This window comes from Molothrus aeneus, chromosome 15 (assembly GCF_037042795.1).
Source record: "Molothrus aeneus isolate 106 chromosome 15, BPBGC_Maene_1.0, whole genome shotgun sequence".
NCBI classification, from domain to species: Eukaryota; Metazoa; Chordata; class Aves; order Passeriformes; family Icteridae; genus Molothrus; species Molothrus aeneus.
The window spans coordinates 254,899-276,106 of NC_089660.1; the positions used below are offsets into that span (position 1 = coordinate 254,899).

The following is a 21,208-nucleotide window of genomic DNA, read 5'->3' on the forward strand; positions in this document are numbered from 1 at the left end:
CCAAACCTCAGAGGCAAGCCTTCTAACACATTACCGAAGCAGCCCTAGTCTTCTGGAGCACAATTGCCTATGGCCCAGAGAGTCTCCCTTTACATTTATGCTGGCTGACCTTCATGTCTGTATAAAAAACCTCAGTTAAAATCTCCCTGAGTGCATTCAGGTATCCTCCTCAACTGTCAACACTCTTGCTGATAGCTCTTCAGGCAAGTACTTTGTTGGATGCTTTAAAAAAACAGAAGGAATAGGAGGCAAGAGAGGATTTTCCTGAGGACAGACAAAGAAATTGGAAATCCTAGAAACCCTGTTGCCAGGGGCAAAATTAGTAAAGAAAGCCTCATCTATCTGGGTACAGCTACTCTGTGCAGTGGTCCAAAGTCCTGCTATGTATCAGAATCATAGAATAATAGCATTTGCTTAGTTGGAAGAGACCCATCACAATCATCAAGTCCGACTTCTGGCCCTGCACAGGACGTGCCAAGGGTCCCATGATGTGCCTGCGAACAATGTTCAAACACTTCTTGAACTCAGGTGCTTGGCGCTGTGACCACTGTTCTGAGGAGCCTGTTCCAGTGCTCAACTGCTCTTTGGGTGAAAAACCTTTCCCTGATACCCAACCCAAAGCTCCACGACTCAGCTCCATGCCTTTTCTTCGAATCCTGTCACTGGTCACGAGAGTGAAGTGATTGGCACCTGCCCCTCTGCTTCCCCTCATAAGAATGTTGAAGACTGCAATGAGGTCTCCCTTCAGTCTCCTCCTGGTTGAACAAACCAAGTGACCTGAGCTGTACCTCATAAGCTTCCCCTCCAGTCCCTTCTGTACCCTCGTGGCCTCCTTTGGATGGTCTCTAGTAGCTTAATGTCTTCTTAATATTGTGGTGCCCAAAACTGCACACAATACTCAAGGTGGGGTTGCACCAGTGCAGAGTAAAGGAGGACAATCACCTCCCTTGACTGGCTGGCAATGTTTTGCTTGATGCACCCCAGGACATGGTTGGCCCTCCTGGCTGCCTGGGCATACTGTTGACTCAGTAGGAGCAGCTTGTACCTCAGTCTTTCCTGGTAGTCTCTAAAGCAGATAATGCTGCTGATAAGATGTAAAGTAAACAGGCCCTGTGCTGCTGCCCTGCCATGTGCCCATCTCTCTCACAAGCAAAGAGGAGATAATATACAGGAGTGATTAAAATAAGAACCTACAGGAGTGATTAAAATAAGAACCTACTGGTTCGTGTTCTGTGTTCCACAGCACTGAAAGGCAGTGAAGGTGTCAGCAGAGTGGCATCACTGATCTTTGTGGCCTAATGAAACTTTGAGTCTTCTGTCTCATGGCTTGGATGAATAGAAGTCCAGTCCATTTCACTTGGAAAGCAGCTGCAGGACTGCTGCTGAAACAAGGGGAAATAATCTAATCCATGTTCTTTAACTTGATTGCTTTAATACCTGTTTAAGTACCTTCCAAGCCTACATGAAAGTAAAATCTTTGATTTGGTTCCTGTTCTGGTTTTGGCAGAGATCAGTGAGAGTGGGCATGGCCAATACCCTAATATTATTTGATACCACCTCAAATCATTGCTGGGGGCAGAGAAAGGAACTCTCACTTCTGAGGAGAAGGGGTTCCTTCTGGTGGGGGAAAGCATGGTTGGGAAGAGCCAGTGAGTATTGTTGGACTTTCTGTGCAAATAATTTCTTTGTCTTATACCTTTCGTTATTAATATTGTTGCTGTTACTATTCCTTATCTCATTCCCGTTTCTTATCTCCACCCGTGATATTTGCCTTTTGGTCTTCCAATTGAAGGAAGGCAGGGGAGCAAGCAGCAAAGTTTTAGTGGGAGAACTAAATTGAGAAATACCCTTCCAAAACCATGACGTTATTTTTCTGACTACATTGAACAGCTATGACCCCTAAGTCCTGGGTCTGTCTTGCCTCTGCCAGATTCACTGTCCTACAGCTAATTAAGCTTCACTTGAGACAAGGAGAGATGCATCACGGATATATCTGGATCAGAAAAATGGGCTCACAGTGCATCACTTAAATGTCTTTGGATCAAAATATAGTGTAATGCACTATTAAAACTATTTATTTTGTCTACGTTCTTGCCTCTGAAAAAATTTAGACTTAAGGTAGTAGAGCAGCGCTGTTATAAGGTACTCCTCCTTTCTTCTCTTAAAAAAGTATTTTTGCTTTCCTTTTTTACAAATAATTTTTCTTCTGAGCTGCTCATGCCTTAAATTGCTTCTGTCATCCAAGCATGTGCACACTAACCATTGCCTTAACTAGTTGGTGAAAAGGGACTTAGAGAGTTTTTGATCCAACATCTTTGTACTAGTCAGTACAGACTCTTTTAGATAACCTGTTCTAGCACTGCACCAACGTCTTAGTGAAAAAGCTTTTCATATCACTCAGCCTGAACAACCCAAGATGAAATTTATGGCCATCATAATTTCTTGTATCACCTGCCATTTGGGTTTATCACCTTTGCAGCTCACCTTTAAATAGCTGTAGGGTGGTAGTAGATGGTCTCTCAAAGAAGCCCAGGTCTGATAATCAATTTGTAGGTCATGTGCTACCATCTTCGTAGCCCTCCACTGGACCCTCTCTTGCTCCTCCTCATCCCCCTTGAACTTCAGGGGCAGGAAACTGCACACAGCAATCCAGGTGTGGCCACTCCACTGCTAAGCAGACATTAATAACTTCTTTCACTCTCTGGCCATGTTCTTCCTAATACAGTGTGGTGTGTGGGTTGTTTTATTCACAATCACATCTTACTGGTATCCATGGCAACTTCTAGGTCCTTCCAGCAGGACTGCTTCTCATCCACTCAGTCCTCAGTGAGGAAAGATGCATGGGGTTGCTGTGCCCTGTTTCAGAATGGGATGGTCCTTCCTAAACATCATAAGGCATCTGTTAACTCGGTTCTTTCATTTCTCAAAGTCCTTCTGGACTGAAGCTATGTTGTTCAGCATGTCCATTGCTCATCCTGAATTTTTAGCATCATAAATTTCTTAGTTCCCTTTTCCTGTAGAATGACTTACAATTATTCTCACCAAAGATATAGTCTACCCATTGAGCTGTATGACTGTACTTAATCAGACAGACACCCAAATGTCTCTGACCTTCCTGCTGTGACCCACACTGAGGGTAGAATACAAGGGCAGTTTTGAATTCTTTTCTCATAGGAACAAAGAGTAAAACTGTCTGAGCCAGAAGTGGCCAAGTGTCCCAGGGACTGAAACACAAAACTATGGGTAGCTGCTATGGATGTCAAAGCCCTGAACCTTCTTTGGCAATGAGCAGCCAGAGCTGTTTAGGGCACTAGCACTCATGCTAGGAAATGGAGGAGGTTTTTATTTGGTTTTCCATAAATATAGACATCAACTTCTGCTGGGTTGTTTGCATTAGGTTAATATTTCTGTAGTGCACAGGTGTTACTATTAGGTGTGAATGTCTGCTGTCTGTCTCTAGCCCTGTAAAAAGCAGAGTGTGGTGGCTGTAAATATTAGCCCAGGCATAGAAGTGTTTGCTCAGCCCTCCTCTGTGCTACCTCCCCCAGTAGTTCTCTGATAGTACTCCCGACAAATGGTCAAGACTCAGCATCCTTTGCACTTCCCAGTAAAATGCTCTTGTTTTGACTGAAGAAGGGTTGTAGTGGTCAAATCCTGAAAAAAAGCAGCAGAAGCACCAGCATGCTGTAATCTTCATAAGATTAACACTATTCAAAATAAGGTACAACTAAGTAACTCAGCACCTACAGCAAACAACATACTTCCTTGGTAAAACTCACTTTTCACTGGCCGTGGTAGTCATGTATGTCGAGAAGAAATGTCTAGTGTATCACTGGAACTGCTACTTGCTTTAATATGGTGATATACAGTAAATTCCACGCAGAAGAATTCTCTCACACCAGTTCCTTGCAGTAAGCAGGAGGACTAATCTTTCTTAAAAACTCAAGAAGAGGAGGGCACCACTGAATTAGATATTCATGTACATTGAATACTTAATGTATCTGCACAGTTATTACCCTTTCTGCTGGGGTTTTCAGGCAGATGGGGTAGGTCTCTCTATGCAAACAACAGACTTACAAAAACATTTGCCCTATTTTCATATACTAATGTTTGATGTGCATGTGTTGGACTGTAACTTTTCCACACTGGTTAATTTGATTTTAGGATGCTGCCTAAACGCCATATGGGCTCTCAGAAATGCCATCTTTAGTGTGGCTGCAGACAAGCAGCTCAATCAAGACAGAGCCAGCACCAGGTAAGAAACTGAAATAACAGCCTTCACAACAAAGCCAAAAGGAAGAAGCCACAAGCTCAGTCATCCCATCCACAGACCAAAGAATCGCTTGGGGAATCTACTCAAAAGCCAGTCTGCCTCTGTATCCTCCAAGAACAATCCCTCCAGAGTGAAGGCGACTCCCCTAAGTTGGAGACTTACTGTCCTTTACCCAAATAGGCCCCCGAGGGTGCGCAGTCACAGCTCTGCTCTCGGTACTGAAGTATGCTATCAATCAATAAACAAACCCCTTGCGCAGCCCCTTCCAAAACGGCCCTTGTGAAGCGTTCCTACACTGCCCGGCCCCCGGCTCAGCGGCTTGCCGGTCGCCCTGGGGACAGCGGCCGCCGGATGACCCCGTAACTCGCCCCACCTCACACCAACCCGCCGACCGCCCGGCCCCTCCGCCCGCTGCGGTCGCCACGCGCGGGCCGCGGACCCGCGGTGGGTCGGGCCGGGGGCGGTGCTCGCTGCCCGCACCTCGACGGGGCGGGCTGGGCTCAGCAGCGCCGAGGCGGGGCCGCGCAGCTTGCGAGCCGCAGCCCCGGCGCTCGGAGCCACTGACCGCCAGCATGGGGCCGGCGCTGCTCCTGGGGCTACTTCTCTCCCGAGCCGGTAACAGCGCCCGGGGCGCGGGGCGGGCTGGGCAGGGCGGCACGACCCCGTCCCTCTCCCGGCGGGCAGACAGCGGCACCGCTCGCACGCCGGTCCCGCCGCGGGTTGCAGGGGCGACGCCGGGGTTCGCGGTCGCCAGGGCTGACCGCTGCTCCCCCGATGCCGGGCGGGCGCGGAGCGCGTCCAGAGCACGGCACTCCCAAAAGCTGCGCGGCTCTCCTGGCCACCGGCTCCAGCTGCCCCGCGCGCCGGCGGCGGGGAAGAATTCGGGATTCAAAGGAAAGGCGGCTGTTGCTTTGGCCCGAAACGGGGAACCTCCGGTGCGGTTGCGGTCAAACTGGAGGGACGCTCTGGGGAGGGGACCGTCTGCCCTGGAGGCAAGGCGCGAGAAGGCGAGAGGAGATGCCGGGAGCCGATCCCTGAATGCGGCCGGATAGGCACAATGCGGAGATTCATTCGCCTGAGCTGGTCCCGGCTGCGCCGCGCTCTCGCTAGCTTCGCCCAGAGCAGTTTTTGATACTTATCCCCCATTCATTCGCCCTCTGAAATGCTTAAGGCCCCTAGTTTTCCGAGGCTAGGCTCGGTTTGCGAAGACCAATCCAAGGAGCTCCTGCAGAGATGCAGTTGATTGTTCTACTCTGCCTCCAAATGACAACAGCTGAGGATTGAAATTATTCCTTTACCAAGTTCATCTCTTGTTCAGTCTTCAGGGTTGATGTGACTAGGAATAAGGAAAGGAGAAACTGCTCTGAAGCATTCCTAGTTTCTGTCTAGGGGTGCTTTGCACTCAGAAAAAGCTGCAGCTTTTTACCTGCTAAAAGATGGGCTGCTGCACTTACACTACAGTAGCCACTGGCGGCAAACGATTGCAAAAGATTTCCCACAATTTGCCATGTCCAAATGCCAACGCTTCTTTGGTAACTGATAAAGGAAAGGTTCCCTTCTGTAACTGTCATCTCTTTAAATGGCATAGTGCACCAGGGGAAACAAGATAGACATATCTATATGACAGGACATTGAAAAGGGAGAATAAAGGTGTATTGTATTATCTATCCATTTTTTTCTAAGGTATAAATAATCATCATGTGTTAATTGGTTATTACCTTTTAACTTTTTTTTTTAACTACAGATGGGATTCCAATACACATACATCTTTAACATGTTCTGCAACCTACACCACAGATCTAGGAAAGAATTAGCTTTCCTATTCTTTCACATTGTTACTGGACTACTAAGACAAAATTTAAAAAAATTAAACAACTTGCCAAACTTCAGGGCTTATAACAATGCACAGACAGTAAATGATGTCTTTAGAGGAGGAATGTTTTAAAGTTGAGGTTTAGAGCACCTTCACCTGAACCCACTGTGCTGGATACAAAGGATTCCTGATGAGAGATTTTTCAGGGAGTTTGAAAAGTCATCAAGTCTCTATGTAAGGGCCAGATGAATTACAAAGTACAGTAAGTTGCTGAAAGAACAAAGAAACTTGTAGAAGTGAGACAGAGGTACCTAGATAATATTACTGAGCTGTAGGGAAAGTAGAAACTTTGACAAGCAGGCTGGCATTCTATTGCTTGCAGCAAATAACCTGATGAAGCTAGCAAAAATGAAGGAAGTGGAAGAACAAATTACATGGGGAAGATGGTACACTGGGCAATGTGAGTTGTACCAAGATTTTCTCCTAATTTATAGTGATGGCAGACTGAAATAGTACTACTGCACCTGCTGAACAAGAGAATGATAAGTAACATGATGTACCCAAAGAACACTAAAGGTAGATGTAAGGCTCAGCACAGTCATTTCCAAAAGCCAGCCAAGGAATATTGACCTGAAGGGAAGAAACATACCAGCCTATATATTAATTTTATTAGGAAACTGTCTTGTTTCAAGACTTCATTGTAATTGTACTGTAAACATAGATTCATATACTGCAGAAATGAAGAAAGATTACAGACTGAATTCATCTACCCATGACAACATAATCATAAAATTATAGAAAGACTTGGGCAGAAAGGAACCTTAAAGATCATCTTGGTCTACCCCCCTGCCATGGACAGGGACGCCTTCCACTAGACCAGGTTGCCCCAAGTCTCCTCCAACCTGGCCTTGGACACTTCCAGGAATGGGGCAGCCACAGCTGCTCTGGGCAACCTGTGCCAGGCCCTTACCACCCTTTGAGTAAATAACTTCTTCCTAACATCTAATCTAAATCTTGTCTTTTTATTTTAAAACTGTTCCCCCTTGTCCTATCACTATCTGCCTGTATAAAAAGCTATCCCTCCTCTTTTAAAAGTCCCCTTTAAGTATTGAAAGGGGATCCAGTGGAGGTCTCCCTGCAGCCTTCTTCAGGCTGAATAATACCAGCTCTCTCAACCTGTCTCATAGTGGGAGGTGCTCCAGCCCTCGGAGCATCTTTGGGCCTTCTCCGGACCCATGCTAACAGGTTAATAATGTCCTTCCTGTGCTGAGGGCCCCAGGGCTAGATGCAGCACTGCAGGTGGGGTTTCATAAGGGCAGAACCTACTCTCTCAATCTGCTGGCCATGCTGATTTTGATGCAGCTCAGGACTATTTGCTTTTTGGGCTGCAAGTGCACATGACCAGCTCACCCCTGAGAATCCCCAAGTCCTCCTCTGGAAGGCTGCTCTCAATTCATCTCCCAGTCTGGACTTGGGTCTGGGATTGCCCCGACCCAGGTGCAGCACCTGCACTTAGACTGGTTGAACTTCATGAGGTTCTTATAGGCCAAACCTTTATCTTCATTTTTGGCAGGGATTTTAGGGACTGGGCTCTATGTTCTTTAATTGACTGCATATCAGCCCTTCCATATGAAGCGACTTGCATCCTTTGTTGTTAAGGATTCATTTTATTATGCAAAGAATACATATTCTTAAGTCTTCAGGCTCATTAAAGTAGTTGTTTTTTATACCCTACGAATGGTTTTCTCAGTACATCTCTTAATGGCCAGCATATACTTTAGTAATTGCAGCAGTACTGACCCACAGTACATAGTATGGTGTTGCTATGTGCTTATTGCACTGTGGTTTTCAGTGGCCAGATAGAAGAGCTCTTCAAAGCAGGCCTCAGCAACCCCAAGGTTTCACAGGCATTTACTAGTCCCCAAAATACAGAGCAATCCCTGATCCCAGCCAAGTTGAACAAAATTATTATGTAGGCTTTTATTTAACCTTTTGTTCCCTCTTTCATTTATACTCATCCTTTTTTTTTTTCTAAATGGAGACAGCTCTTGTCCCTTAACTACTCCACATGAAAGATCCCAACAAGTTCTGTTTCTTGCAAGGAGTCCTCGTTGAAGACAGAATCCCTGCAGAACAATTACAAGATGCTTGTGTGGCATTAATTTTGACTGGGGCCCTAACACTCTTTTCTCTACTTGATCAGGAGACCTCATGGCTCTGCCCAGCAGCGACTGTGTCATGGCAGAGCAGCTATGTCTCTCTGACTCCACCTGCAATGCCACATACAGGACCCTGGAAAACTGTGCCCTGGCCAAGACTCGCCTCCTTTCGCTGGATCATGATAGCAGGGTCAGATGTCTGAATGCAGAGCTTGACCTCGGGAACAGCTCTTTGCTGCACTGCAAGTGTCACCGGCGCATGAAGAGACAGGAGCACTGCTTACGCATTTTCTGGACCGTTCACTCCAGCATGACAGATGGTGAGATGAAGTAATATAAATTTACAAGGTACTAGTAAGGCTTACCCCCACCCCCTAGGTGAAAACAACGGTCAATGTCCACTTCTCAGCTCTGTAGGTAATTGCTCCGGAACCGTATCTCCTAGTAAAGAGAATTCATTACTACTCCGATGAGCAGAGAAAACTGATCTGGTATGGGACCAGCCCTTCAAATACACCAGCAAACCTGAGAGCTACACTGAGATGGTTAGATTTAGTGCTGTGAAAAATACCTCAAAATGGTCCTGTCTGTCCATCACTGAAAACACATGTGATTATGACACAAATTGCCATAGCATCCCTAAGTGTTCTGCTGCTTTCTTTTGTGGGATGCTTCTACTTGACCTCCCACTAGAGCCTGCCTGTGCTGCTCAGCTCCTGACACTTACTGAAGCTGAAAAATCCAAATGACTAGATAGACCCAATTCCAGCTGGACAAAATGTAATGAGGGTTTTATACAGTAATAGCTTTGCATTTCCAGAAGAACCATTCTTGGCATTTGGCTTTGAGTGAGACAGAGCATTTCTGAAATCCAGCCTGAGGAAAGAACCAGGCATAAATAAGAAAAATAGCCATTTAAGAATAAACAAACAAAACTGGTCATAAAGCATTTCTCCCATGTCCCACTGCATTAAATATCTTGTATCTTGCCTAGGTTATCTCAATTTGGAGACCTCTCCCTATGAGAATTCAGCAAATGAAGAACACTGGAAGACAGATTATAATAAACTGGCAGCTCTGGTATCAGGTAAGAATTGTAATGGTTACATGACATAATGCTGCCCTCTCTTATCTTTTCATGAGTTGAAGATTATTAAGAACAATTTGGGGTAATGGCCTATTTAATCAGAGGAATGCCTGCTCTAGCTACTTGCCTAAATTTGTCACTCCTACCACGCATAAATAAAGCCACAGATCCAGGCCCATGAAACCGGTAATAACCCACAATGATCCATATTCTGAAACAAGCGGCCTATGAACCAATAAAAAAAATACTCTTTTGTAACTAGTATAATCACGGTGTCATAGAGCAGGCACATAGAAGGACAGGTTTGCTTTGTCGTTTTTGATTTTTCAAATCTGACCATCAAGAAAGGAGTGCTCCTGCTTCCATTCCAAATCTCTTCTGGAGACTTGCTTCATGGTTTTTGTGTTTCTTTTGGCTTTATAGGCTCACAGTTAGCAGGAGATGCAACAAATCCATGTCTGAGAGCAACACACATCTGTAATCTGAGCAAGAAGTGTTTTCGTCTGCGCACAGACTATGCCTCCATCTGCACCAAGGGAGCAGCAAGTGAGGATGTGTGTGACCGGCGCAAGTGCCACAGAGGGCTAAGGAATTTCTTTGAGAAAGTTCCTGAGGATTTCACCAAAAGGATCCTGTTCTGTCCATGTCAAGATGAATTTTGTGGAGAAAGACGCCGCAAAACTATTGTTCCTGATTGTTCTTTCCAGTATAACACCAAACCAAATTGCCTCTGGCTTCTGGACTCCTGCTTAGAAGACCATATCTGCAAGTAGGTCAGGCAGCAGAGGATGTTATCCAAGAGAACAACATCAAAACTGATGGTCCCATTTTCCTTCCTACAGATCCCGACTGGCTGACTTCCAACAAAATTGTCAACCTGTAGACACGTCTCCAGATGGCTGCTCTCTGCACAACCATGCTGCATGCCTGCAGGCTTACATGGGGATGATTGGTAAGTGATAGCCACAGGAAGATACAGGGTAGATGCTTTCAGGCCACAAACTTGCAGGCACTCTCTGATGCTGTGAAGGACCAATCTGGTCTCCTGCAGGAGGTAGCACTCAGTATACTGGTGAATATGCCTTACTGATGGATGCTAGTGCTCTCCCTTGCCTCAGAGGTAAATGCAGTCCAAAGAGAGCTCTTCCATGGCATTTTTTGCTGTACTTTGCCCCATCCTTGCCTGAGATTTCTGTATGCCTGCATCATCTGCTGGTGCAAAGCACTCCAAGTACCTCAGCAACAGCACTCTGTGGGCTTGTGTGAACTAAGTCATTGTCATTCCTGATGCTGGAGTTACATCCCATCACAGCAGTGATTTAACACAGCGTTCCGTCACTGCCTGACTTTTAGATTCCTGATGGCTTGTTAGTATTGTGGGCACTGTGTTCTCAGAGGCAGCCAGAACACAGGACTACCAGCTGTTAGAAGGAAGGTCATCTTTGGTTTTAGTTATTTACTATCTACCAACCTACTAAAACATTTTCAGAGTAGCTCAAAAGAGGATGTAAAGAGCAGCAGTACCTCAGAAGCTGTAAATCTAGACTATACCTTCAATTTTTCCTGATGGCTCTGCTAGTTTTGAGCTACATGAACACTGCCTGAATGGCACGCTACAGGTGTGCAGTATTTGTTTGTCAAAAGACACCTGGCTACACAGTGTTGCCAGTTACCCAAGAAGCAAGAGTACCTTTTGCTGCCATATGTCAGCTGAGTCCACGCAAGTCCTTCACATCCTAAACCAAAAATCCTTCACAGTTTAATGCTTGCACCATTAAATTGCTTTCCCCTCATCAATTTGCACTGAGCTCTGCAGGTACAGTTCTCACCATTGCGTCTGCTGTGTACACATCACAATTTAATGCTTGCACCAGCTTCAGTTATCAATACATGTCAGAGTGTCTGTGTCAGGGGTAGCAATCTCAACACTTTCTCACAGCTCAGCAGACTTCAGGTAGGTTCATCAAGCCTGACCTCGTCTGGGTAACATGCTTATCACAGTGGAAGGCTTCTGCCTCCAGGGCAGCATTTCCTTCAGCATAACATGATTCATAATGCTTCTTTCATCTGGGGGTTTGGGACAGGCACACCCATGACACCCAACTATGTCAGTAACTCCAGTGTGGAAGTTTCCTTGTGGTGTACATGTGAGAACAGCGGCAACCAGAAGGAGAAGTGTGACCAGATACTCGGCCTGTTTGAGAGCAACAAATGCCTTGGTAAGCATCAATCGCATCACAGAGAAACAGCTCAGCAGAGAGCAATTTAAATCCTGTGGTTTCAAGATTCTGTGTTGCATTGCTCTTGTGTATAGTTCTATCTTCTGCAATGATCCATCATCTCTGCAACCTATGGGACCAGCCTGGATTTGCTCTAAGAACTGTTTCTGTATCTTTTGGCAACATTTCTCTTCACCTTGAACACCCTTGAAGCTATCTCCAAACATCATTCAAATGAAGGGCACTGCAAAAACATCACCAAGGGAGATGAGACATGCTGTATCCATAGGTTGCTGAGTAACCACATCTGTGCACCAGGATTATGGGGTCAAGATTCCCCTCCTCATCCTCTGTTTCTCACCCCCAGCCCTCATTTACTCAGTCAAGATAAGTAGCTTCTGATGCAGCCTGTTACTAGATTCAGCATAGCAGTTGCAAAAGTCCTGTTATATGCAACTGTGCAATCCTAAATCTGTATTTCTTTTATTTCCCTAGTGTTTTAGCAACATACCTTAATGAGATTTAAATATTTTATGTTTGTAAAAGCTTTAAAAGGATATAAAAGAAAGCAGCATCATTACATAAATGATTAATATTTAAACCTGCCTCCTACAGTATATAAAAGCCTTACACCCAGCACTATAGACACATCTACAATTTAATCATCTCATCCGAGATACTACAAACCTGCCCCTTACAAAATACAGAGTTGGGAAAGTCGCAGAGGGGCCCCAAAAGTCTTCAAGTACAGTTCAAACTGTTTTTGCAGTCTGCTCAATCTCACAAGTAAACTCACAAACTGACAGGCCATTCACAAAACAGAGAATATGTATTTTCTAAATCAAGACCACACAGCCTGTGAGTGCCTTCCCTAAAATAGCTTCTCTAGATTTCTGCTCACTAGACTCCAAGGTGTGCACAAGAAAAGCACAGTAAGACTCTTACTTTTCTTCTGTTTGCAGAAAATACCATTTGGTCTCAAATGCACCTGAAGCAGACAGCTCTAGAAAGACAAGAAGACTTATTTTATTCATCTTCCCTAAGCTTCCAAAGAGACAGTGCCAGCACATCTCTCTCTTCGGCAATGTCCCAGGTACGCAATGCTTTGTTGCCTTCACAAAGCAGCGAGTCAAGTAGCCTAGAGACAGTAGTTGAAAAACCTTGGATCTGGAAATATGTGACTTTGGACATCAAACCAAGGAATGCCATGTGCATGCAGAACACTGGACTACTCTACCTTAAGTTAGTCCTTCCACAGACAAGGAAAAATAGGAGGCTGTATGTCTGGCCACAGGAGTTTCAATAGTCTCACACTAGTGCTCAGAACCAGAGGTTCTGCAGCCAGAAGTTTGAGCATAAATGTGTCTAACTGGGATTCATCCCTCCTTTTTATTTCCTAGGTGGCTGAAGGGAAGACACAACGAGACAGCTCCAAACAGAGCAGTATGCCTATGGCCTCCTCTGTATTTTCTGGAGCTGTTACTTCCTGGCCTTCTTTGGCTCTGTTCCTGCCCCTGTTGCTTAGCCCACATTAATGTGGTATAAAAGGAATCTTTCCTTCCCATGTTATTAATATTATTCCATATCCAGGCATGTCCCAATACAGATTTACCTTTGGGAAACAGAAGGCTTTCAGACAAGAGGAACGGCCTTAACGCAGAATGGCAGTCACTGGAAACCTCCCACATACTTGTACCCTCCTTTCCCCCTGTCAGTTTGCACTGAGCTCTGCAGGTACAGTTCTCACCATTGCTTCTGCTGTGTACACATTCTGAGTAACAGGCTAATGTTCCAGCTTAATAGGTTAAATCAAAGATCTGATTTCTTTCAGAATTTGTGCAGAGTTTGGTTTCTGACAGTAGGGATGATCTGACAGTGTCTCCGACCACCCCACCATCTGAAGCTCCTCCTCAGGCATAAAATCATTGAATGGTTTGGGTTTGAAGGGACCTTAAAAAACCATTTAGCTTCAACCCCCATGCCACGGGAGGGATTGCCTTCCACTGGACCAGGTTGCTGCAAACCCCATTCAACCTGGCCTTGAACACTTGAAGGGATGGGGCAAGCAGCTTCTCTGGACAATCTATGCCAGTGCATCACCACCCTCACAGGGAATAATTTTTTCCTAATAGTCAATCTAAACATACCCTCTTTCAGTTTAAAAATCTTGTTCCAGAGACCCTGAAAAAAAAAGTCTCAGTGCTTATCATCCCCCCTGATGTATTGAAAAGGCACAACAAGGTCTCCACAGAGCGTTCTCTTCTCCAGGCCAAACCACATCAACTGTCTCGGCCTTTCTTCACAGGAGAGGAGTTCTAGCCCTCTCGTAATTTTCATGGCCTCGTCTGAACCTGCTTGAAGAGGCCCATGTCTGTCACGTGGTGGGCACCCCAGAGTTGAAATGCTGAACTCTGGGTGGGGAGGTGGGCTGGGGTAGAGGGGAAGAATCGCCTCTCAGCCTGCTGGCCATGCTTCTTTTTATGTAGCCCAGGCTGCAGGATGGCTTTCTGGGCTGCAAGTGCATTTTCCCGAGTCATGTCTAGTTTTCCACCTAGCCATGTATCCAAGTCCTTTGCTGCAGGGCTACTCTCAATCCATTTCACTCCCCCACTCTGTACTGTTATTGAGGGTTGCCCCAAACCAGATGCGGGACCTTGCACTTGGACTTGTTGCACTTAATGAGTTTTGTTGGTATCCATTTCTCAAGCCTACAAAGGCATAGAGCATATCATCCTAAAGACTAGAAGCCTGTGCTTCAGGGTGGGTTTCAAGTAAAGCTCAATAAATATACATGTGAAGTCCTCGGTAAACACCATCTCTGGATTACTTTCAGTTCCCTTTTCAAATCCATTCTTTTAAGTATATGAAAAATACCAGTCCAGATCAAGAACTGGAGTTTATGCTCCATTCTGTTGTTCCTTCAACATACACGTAATCCATTATCGCAGCTAGCAACACACTTGGGTTTTGTTGTTCAAGATGAATGATACTCAACTCCAGTAGATTTAGGCTTATCCAGCAAAAGATGATGCCTGGCCTCAGGACAGACCATCTCTGTAACACTTAGAGAATACATTTGGCTCTTTGAAGGCGCATTGATCACAAACCCTGGGACGTACAGTTGCAAGAATCTCCTTGTATCTGTCCGCATATTCAAGTTACCATTGTCACCTTCCAGCCACTTGCCTCATCCTCCTCTTCTGCCAAGCACCGTCTCATAACCTATTTATTCTGAATGTAAATGTGTGCGCTGTGTAACTGCTGTTAGTTTGTACTGCATTTGTCTGTTAAAATGTGGTGTTAAGTGAATATTGATTTCTGAGCATAGGTTAACAGTCTACAATCAATTGTGTGCAAGAGTTGCCTCACCAGCCATACAACATTTTCAAATAGTCAGAAACTCAAAACAGCTCCTCCATGCACACATGTCGAGCCCATTGCTCATACTGAGAGAGGCAACAGATCTGAACAATACTATACACATCCAAACAAGATAATCCTGAACAGAGGCAGAGTAGCTGAGTATTTCTTTTTATCCTGTGTTTTATCTGTTGCCAAGAAAGCACAGTCACTATCAGACACCTTATTACACAACCTTACACCGTCATGTGTATCAAAGTAATTATCCTACTACAGTGGTAATATTTTCATTTCCAATTCCAGACTTCTGTTTATTTCCTAGGCAGGTAGAGCAAAGAAAACATGCATGCAGCAGCATCATCTCCTCTGTCACACAGAGAAGCAATGTATTACTTACGTGCAGTAGGAATGAATATGTTTTCTTGATACACAGGTGTACTAATGCTGATATTTCTCCTTACCTACTGAAATATGGCTATTTGGAGCACGACACAGCACTGTTTCCACATGTTTGCCACCATTAGTTAATAAAAATAGAGTCCATGTAACCCTAATATAGTATGTACATTCGACCATCCTCCATATTGTGGGACTCAGAAATGTATCAAGATTCTTGACTGTAGTGTAATAGCATCTGTCATCTCTAGAAGTTAATGGAGAGTGACAGGGAAGAAGAAAATGTTAGTCTTTTCACTATTCCACACAACAGAGAGAATACTTGTGAGAAAAATGGAGTAGATTTCTGAGTGATCTGTACCACACACACTGGTACACAATGTACTGCATTGATCTCCCACTCATCTGTGCTGTGATCTTTCCTCTTTCCCAAATTTAGTGCTGTAAAACAGATTGATATGGAAAAAGGGATTAGAAATTTCTTGTTCATGTTTAGGGCACTAAATTCCTACTAAGAGGATTATTGATTACAATTGCAGTCTTCTGTCATATCCTGGATTGTATAGGAAAATGCTTGACACTTGGACAAATCATACTCTAGGCTGAGATTGAAACAAAACATGTCAGTTTGTTGGGTTTTCTTTTCCAAGTGTCCTGTGTCCTTTTTTCATGCACCTTTATATACACAGCTGCCTCTTAGCTTGTTCATCAATAACTGCAAGCAAAATTCACTTCTAACTACCCCTTCATTCATAGGTACTCACATTGTTGTGAGTACAAACCCATTTTCACTTAGACTTTTCTAACACCTGGTCTCCATATATCAGAGTTTTTCAACTACACAGCATATATGCATGCAGAACTTAACTGCTACTAGAAATGTCATGCCAGTATCACTATCAATTCAGTTCTGTCAGCACCATCAATGTTCCAAGACTGGCAGACTTCCTAAACCCATTCAGAACAGCTTACTAACCATACTACAGGGCAATTAAGAACCCCCCTTCAGCTTCTGTTCCCAGAAAGTGGAAACCAACATCCTGTGAGCACCTATGGTCTCACAAAAGATAATCCACAAAACGCAAAATTAATCCAATAAAAACTGTCTATCCAGACAGCCTTAAAAATGAGCATTCAGCAAGCATATAGGAGGAGGGAACCTTCTAATTACTGTAATGCAGATTATTTTTTAAAGAGTAAAATAATGTGAGGTCTGACTAATAAAATTTATCTTGCAACTCTAGAAGTCTCCTGCCTTCCTTTCCTTTTCATAGAAGCTACACTCCTTATCTCCAGTGCTGGAGGCATTATGGAACAGAAATGTTAAGAACAGAGTTAGAATCTCTTACAAAGCAATCTTAACTTTTACAGATATCACTCACTGTCAGGTACTTCAGATGGGGCTTCTAGAACTCTGATAGAGCCTTAGGTCTCTTGTAGCATTTAAAAAGGGCATTCATATAGTCCTCCAGCAGTGAGCTCAGCCAACTGTTAGATAAGTGGTTTCTTGTGACAAGTGGGAGAACCAATTCACATTTCTTGCCCGAGGTCATAAGCAAGATAATGCCAGAGATAAACCTTGATTTTGCAAGTCCAAAAATAGTGTCCTTGCCTCATTCAAATAATTCCCACTGCCTCCAAGAAATGTCTATGTTTTAGTAAGAATCAAATGGCTGCAGTTTTCCTTTCAGAAGGGCGAACAATATGTTATTGCAGATGACGAAAAGCTAAAGCACTTTTGGTTTCAAACAGTGATTCCTGGACAGGTCTCCAGCACACCTCTCAAAATCAGCTGACAATAAAAGGTAACTTTCAATTGATAGGAAAAGGCTACAGGTTCAGCATCTATAAGGAATGAAAATATCTTTTTCAGTACATCCTAAAAATCATGTCACTCCATTTGCCAAAATGGTAGGCAACTTCACACAATAAACTACACAGAATAAAAAGGAGAATTGTCAAAGCAATCTTTGAGGTGTCCACGAACCACGCAAAGCTTTTGGGGACAGCAGTGGAGAGAGAGGAAGCCAATCAGCACTGCTGAGCTCCACAAGATAGTTCCCCACTGCTATGGAATCACAACTCGCAGCTATTCCACAGCTGCCTCCCCCACTGAAACAGATCCTGGTAAATACAATCAGAGGCTAATCACTCCTACTCCAGGGACTTTGTGGCTGAACCTTTTTTCATTTGAGGCAGGGTCGGTTGAGCCTGAGCTTGGTTAGTCTCTAATGGAAGCTCTTCTGATAGGTGATTAGCTCTCCTCCAGGAAGTGACTTGGTGTTTGGGTTTCTTGCAAACCCCAGGGTTAGCAGAGGTCAGGGGATGCTGCACTTTCTCCAAGTGCCTCCATGAAAATAGCCACACATACTTTCCATTTACAGATGATCACCTCCATTATCCCCAAGCCAGGAGGAGATGATCAGCAATTGTTAAGTGCTTGAATCAGACTAATAGCTTGCTGCTAATTCCGCCAGTAATGGGAATCTAAATTCCTGGTAAACAAACGGACTGCTTTTCACACACAGGGATGAATGCCAAAAACCTAATATTAGAGCTCTGGAACTAAAGCTTTTAGAGCAATCCTGTCCACTAGAAGATGTTTAATGACATTACCTACTAAATAATTAGAAAATGAAGGCCCACTTGGAATCAATGGCTTACTGTCTAATTAAAATGACAAAGGGGCTCTACCCTTTTTTAAACAAGTTTATACTAAAATGGTATACCTGATAAATGGCTCTGATAACTATGTCTTTACCTTTGGGCAGAACAAGCAGACATTAAGCTAGCACAAAATAATTGTGTGATTTTTGGCTCATCTTTCTTCCCATTGGTCCCACCTGTTTTCCTGTAAGGCATGTGATTCAGCTGTTCCCCCCCCCCCCCCCATCAGATGACAAAATTTATTAAGCAACACTCCAATCACTTACCCTGATGCAGAGAAAATAATCTTTGCCTTTGCTTTATTGTATGGCCAGAATCACAGAGTTCACACCATGAGATGCTTGAAGAGCTAAGCGGTATGGACTGGACCCTCTAGAAGCACTTTGCAAGAAGAATTGCTAGTGAGCCTGAGAGCACAAGAGAAGATTATTTATATACAGAGATAACTGTAAAAAGACTGAGAAATGTCCTGCTGATAATATGGCCGAATCAAAATTGATTAGTAAATCACATGACATCCTTATCTCCAAATTGAAGAGAAAGAGGTTTGAAGGGTGGACAAACTGGTGGATAAGGAATTGGCTGGATGGATGGAACCAGAGAGTTGTGGTCAATGCCTCTATGTCCATACAAGCTGAGCAAAGTGCCACTGCACTCTCCCCCCTTTCACCTTTTGCCCCACACCAGTCTAGTACTTAAATGACTTTATCGTCAATATAAGTTTGCCCATTAGATACTGATATTATAGGTCACTGAGCTTCATCACAAGAAACTGGAATATCTTTAAACATCTGCACAGTTACTTGTTCTCCAGCTTTCCAAACCACCAGCTTCTTCCTTCCCCCCCGCCCCCCCCGCCCAAGAATCTTTTGATTAACTGAAGTCAATTTTGCTAAGTGCTAGTGGCTCTGAGAAGCTTGTTTTGTCAATGATCCCCAGGGCTCCATTATGTTTTCAGGGCTACAAAACAGGAATTGCTCAGTCTTTCTGTAGAAATGTGAGATTAGCAGCTAATTCTTCCAGCCACAAGCTCTTTGGATTTCACACCCATCATTCCAAATCAGAGTATGTGATATGTTATGATGGTTCTACCAGAAGCCAGCTAAGATATTTCCCATCTTTTTTTCTCAATTTCAATCTGTTATTGTGCAAAAATTTTAATGCACAAGGAATCCAGTTCTACCAATACACTACACAACCAATTGCTATGCTACTCCCAACTAGGAGCTGCAGAGGCATCACAACAGAAGTTCTGTTGTGCACTGAACGCTTCATTTTTAATATACAAATACAAATCACAGTGTAAATGGAACTAATATAGAACTACAAATGACAGTGAAAATGTCAGTTTTATATACATTTTGAACACAGAAAGGCTCCGAGAGAAAGACCATGACTTGGCATGAAGCAATTTACTAAAATATTTGGAGTTAAATCTGAACCATTTTATTCATACTTGTAGGACATAATAGTCCCTCTACAAGCTTGAAATGCTAACACTAAGAGCTCAAGGCTGGCCTGTCTTCTCAAGCATCACCGAGTTACATCTTCCACCTGGTAAATCAGACACAATAAAATGGTAATGAAATGGACAAGATGATGAGTTGATTGATTTACTAGTCTATTTTTCATTTGTTTTTGGCTGATCTCAGTTAACAGATGTCACCAGGAGTCCTGCTATTACGATAGCATAGCATTGCTCAGGTAGCTACTTGAGCCTGTATTTAATTCAGATTTTCAAGCATGAACTTTTCAATTCAGATTCCAGTTGCCTATGTCAAGATATTTCCAAGACTGAGTCTAACGCCCTGTTTTAATTTTTCTTTCTCAGATATCATAAGAGAGATGCTCCAGTCCCCACAACAAGAGAAAGCAAGAAGCAATTTCCTGCAGCACCTGCACTGGGTTTGAAACTTCTACAAAGATAAAAATGTGAAAGAATCTTGACTTCACATAATTTTTCCTGAGACTCCCAATCTTCTCCTAGAGAAAAATGGGCAAACACATATGTGACAACAGCGCACATAATGAACCTAAACAGCTGCTCTTGATGAGCTTTCTGCAAACTAGCATCTTTAATTTATTAAATGATCTAAAAAAACCATGTGTTTTATTTTTTTCATATGTTAAATCAAAATTTCCCAAACTGAGAACTAATTTAATTTTGGCAACATGGATTCATAAGCAGATTGCCTATTCCAACCTAGCAATGTTTTCTGCCTGATTTAAGTCCCTTACATCTCAGTTGTTTCTTAACCTAAACCATACAAAATGGCCCGTTATCCTCAGGTCTTCATAGCCCATCTTTATCTCAATTTACACCTTTCTTGGCAGCCTCAAATCAGTCAAAGGAGCTAATAGTCCATGGGGAAGGAAGGTTTAGAAAAGCACCCAGTCAGTGAACCAGCTCTGGACAGGCTTCCCAGCAACATACGCCCTGGAAAAACAGGCAGAAATGGAGACAGCAGAAAGATAAACTTGTTTTACAAGGTATTTAAAAGAAAGTCAATCCTTTAGATGGTCTATTTTGCACAGACTGACCTAATCTGGGTAAAATGTAACAGAAGGACACATTTCATAAAACAAACAAGTAGACAGCTTCAAGCAGGGGGCTCTTATTCAGCCTAATGCAGATGTCAGTTAATTAGAGTAGAAGGTTATATCATTAGCAGCCAAATCAATATAAAAGGAATTAAGAGCTTGAAAAGCAAGCTTTCCTGCTTTCCAGCACAGCACCCGGGGCTGTATTTAGCTAAAATTCAATACACATTAGCCGACAATCAGTGTAGTCTTGTATGGGGATGTCTTCTTGAAATATTTTAATTGGACTCTCCAGCTTTATCAGTGCTAAACAAGATGTCAGATTATTGTAGATGCCTTCCCAAATGGGACCGGCAGCCCACAGGCTGGAGAAGCATATTTACTTCTATTAAAACCTCACTGGTTTTCCAACATGTATTAATAGTGCTATTTTCACAGCTACCTTAAGAGTGGCTGAAAAGCATCTTTACATACAGCTGCTCCATCCTGTAAAACTCAACAGCCCCCATACTGGCAGCAGCAGATTCATCCCTTTTTGCCATTTCAGTGACAGAAATTACTCAAGAGCCCATCAGTCATATCAGACTGACAATTTTTACTCTGTATTTAACAACTCTGCAGAGAATACATACCTAAATTGAAATCAGCAAATGTAAAATATTCAACTGAGAACTCCTGTAGCTGGTATGAGAT

General features: G+C 43.6%; 1 protein-coding gene across 2 annotated transcripts; it reads left to right on the forward strand.

The window, feature by feature from the left end:
- The first annotated feature begins 4,787 nt into the window (after window positions 1-4,787).
- LOC136562911 (GDNF family receptor alpha-4-like) lies at window positions 4,788-20,038 on the forward strand. 2 transcript variants are annotated; one of them, XM_066560003.1, is made up of 8 exons: window positions 4,788-4,888; window positions 8,290-8,565; window positions 9,240-9,332; window positions 9,756-10,101; window positions 10,175-10,284; window positions 11,417-11,551; window positions 12,514-12,644; window positions 19,806-20,038. In XM_066560003.1, the coding sequence occupies exons 1-8, from the start codon at window positions 4,846-4,848 to the stop codon at window positions 19,812-19,814; spliced, it is 1,143 nt and encodes a 380-aa protein (XP_066416100.1). In that variant the 5' UTR covers window positions 4,788-4,845; the 3' UTR covers window positions 19,815-20,038. The 2 variants fall into 2 exon arrangements, with proteins under 2 accessions (XP_066416100.1, XP_066416099.1); XM_066560002.1 differs by lacking the exon at window positions 19,806-20,038 and adding an exon at window positions 12,952-14,878.
- The last annotated feature ends 1,170 nt before the right edge of the window (window positions 20,039-21,208 follow it).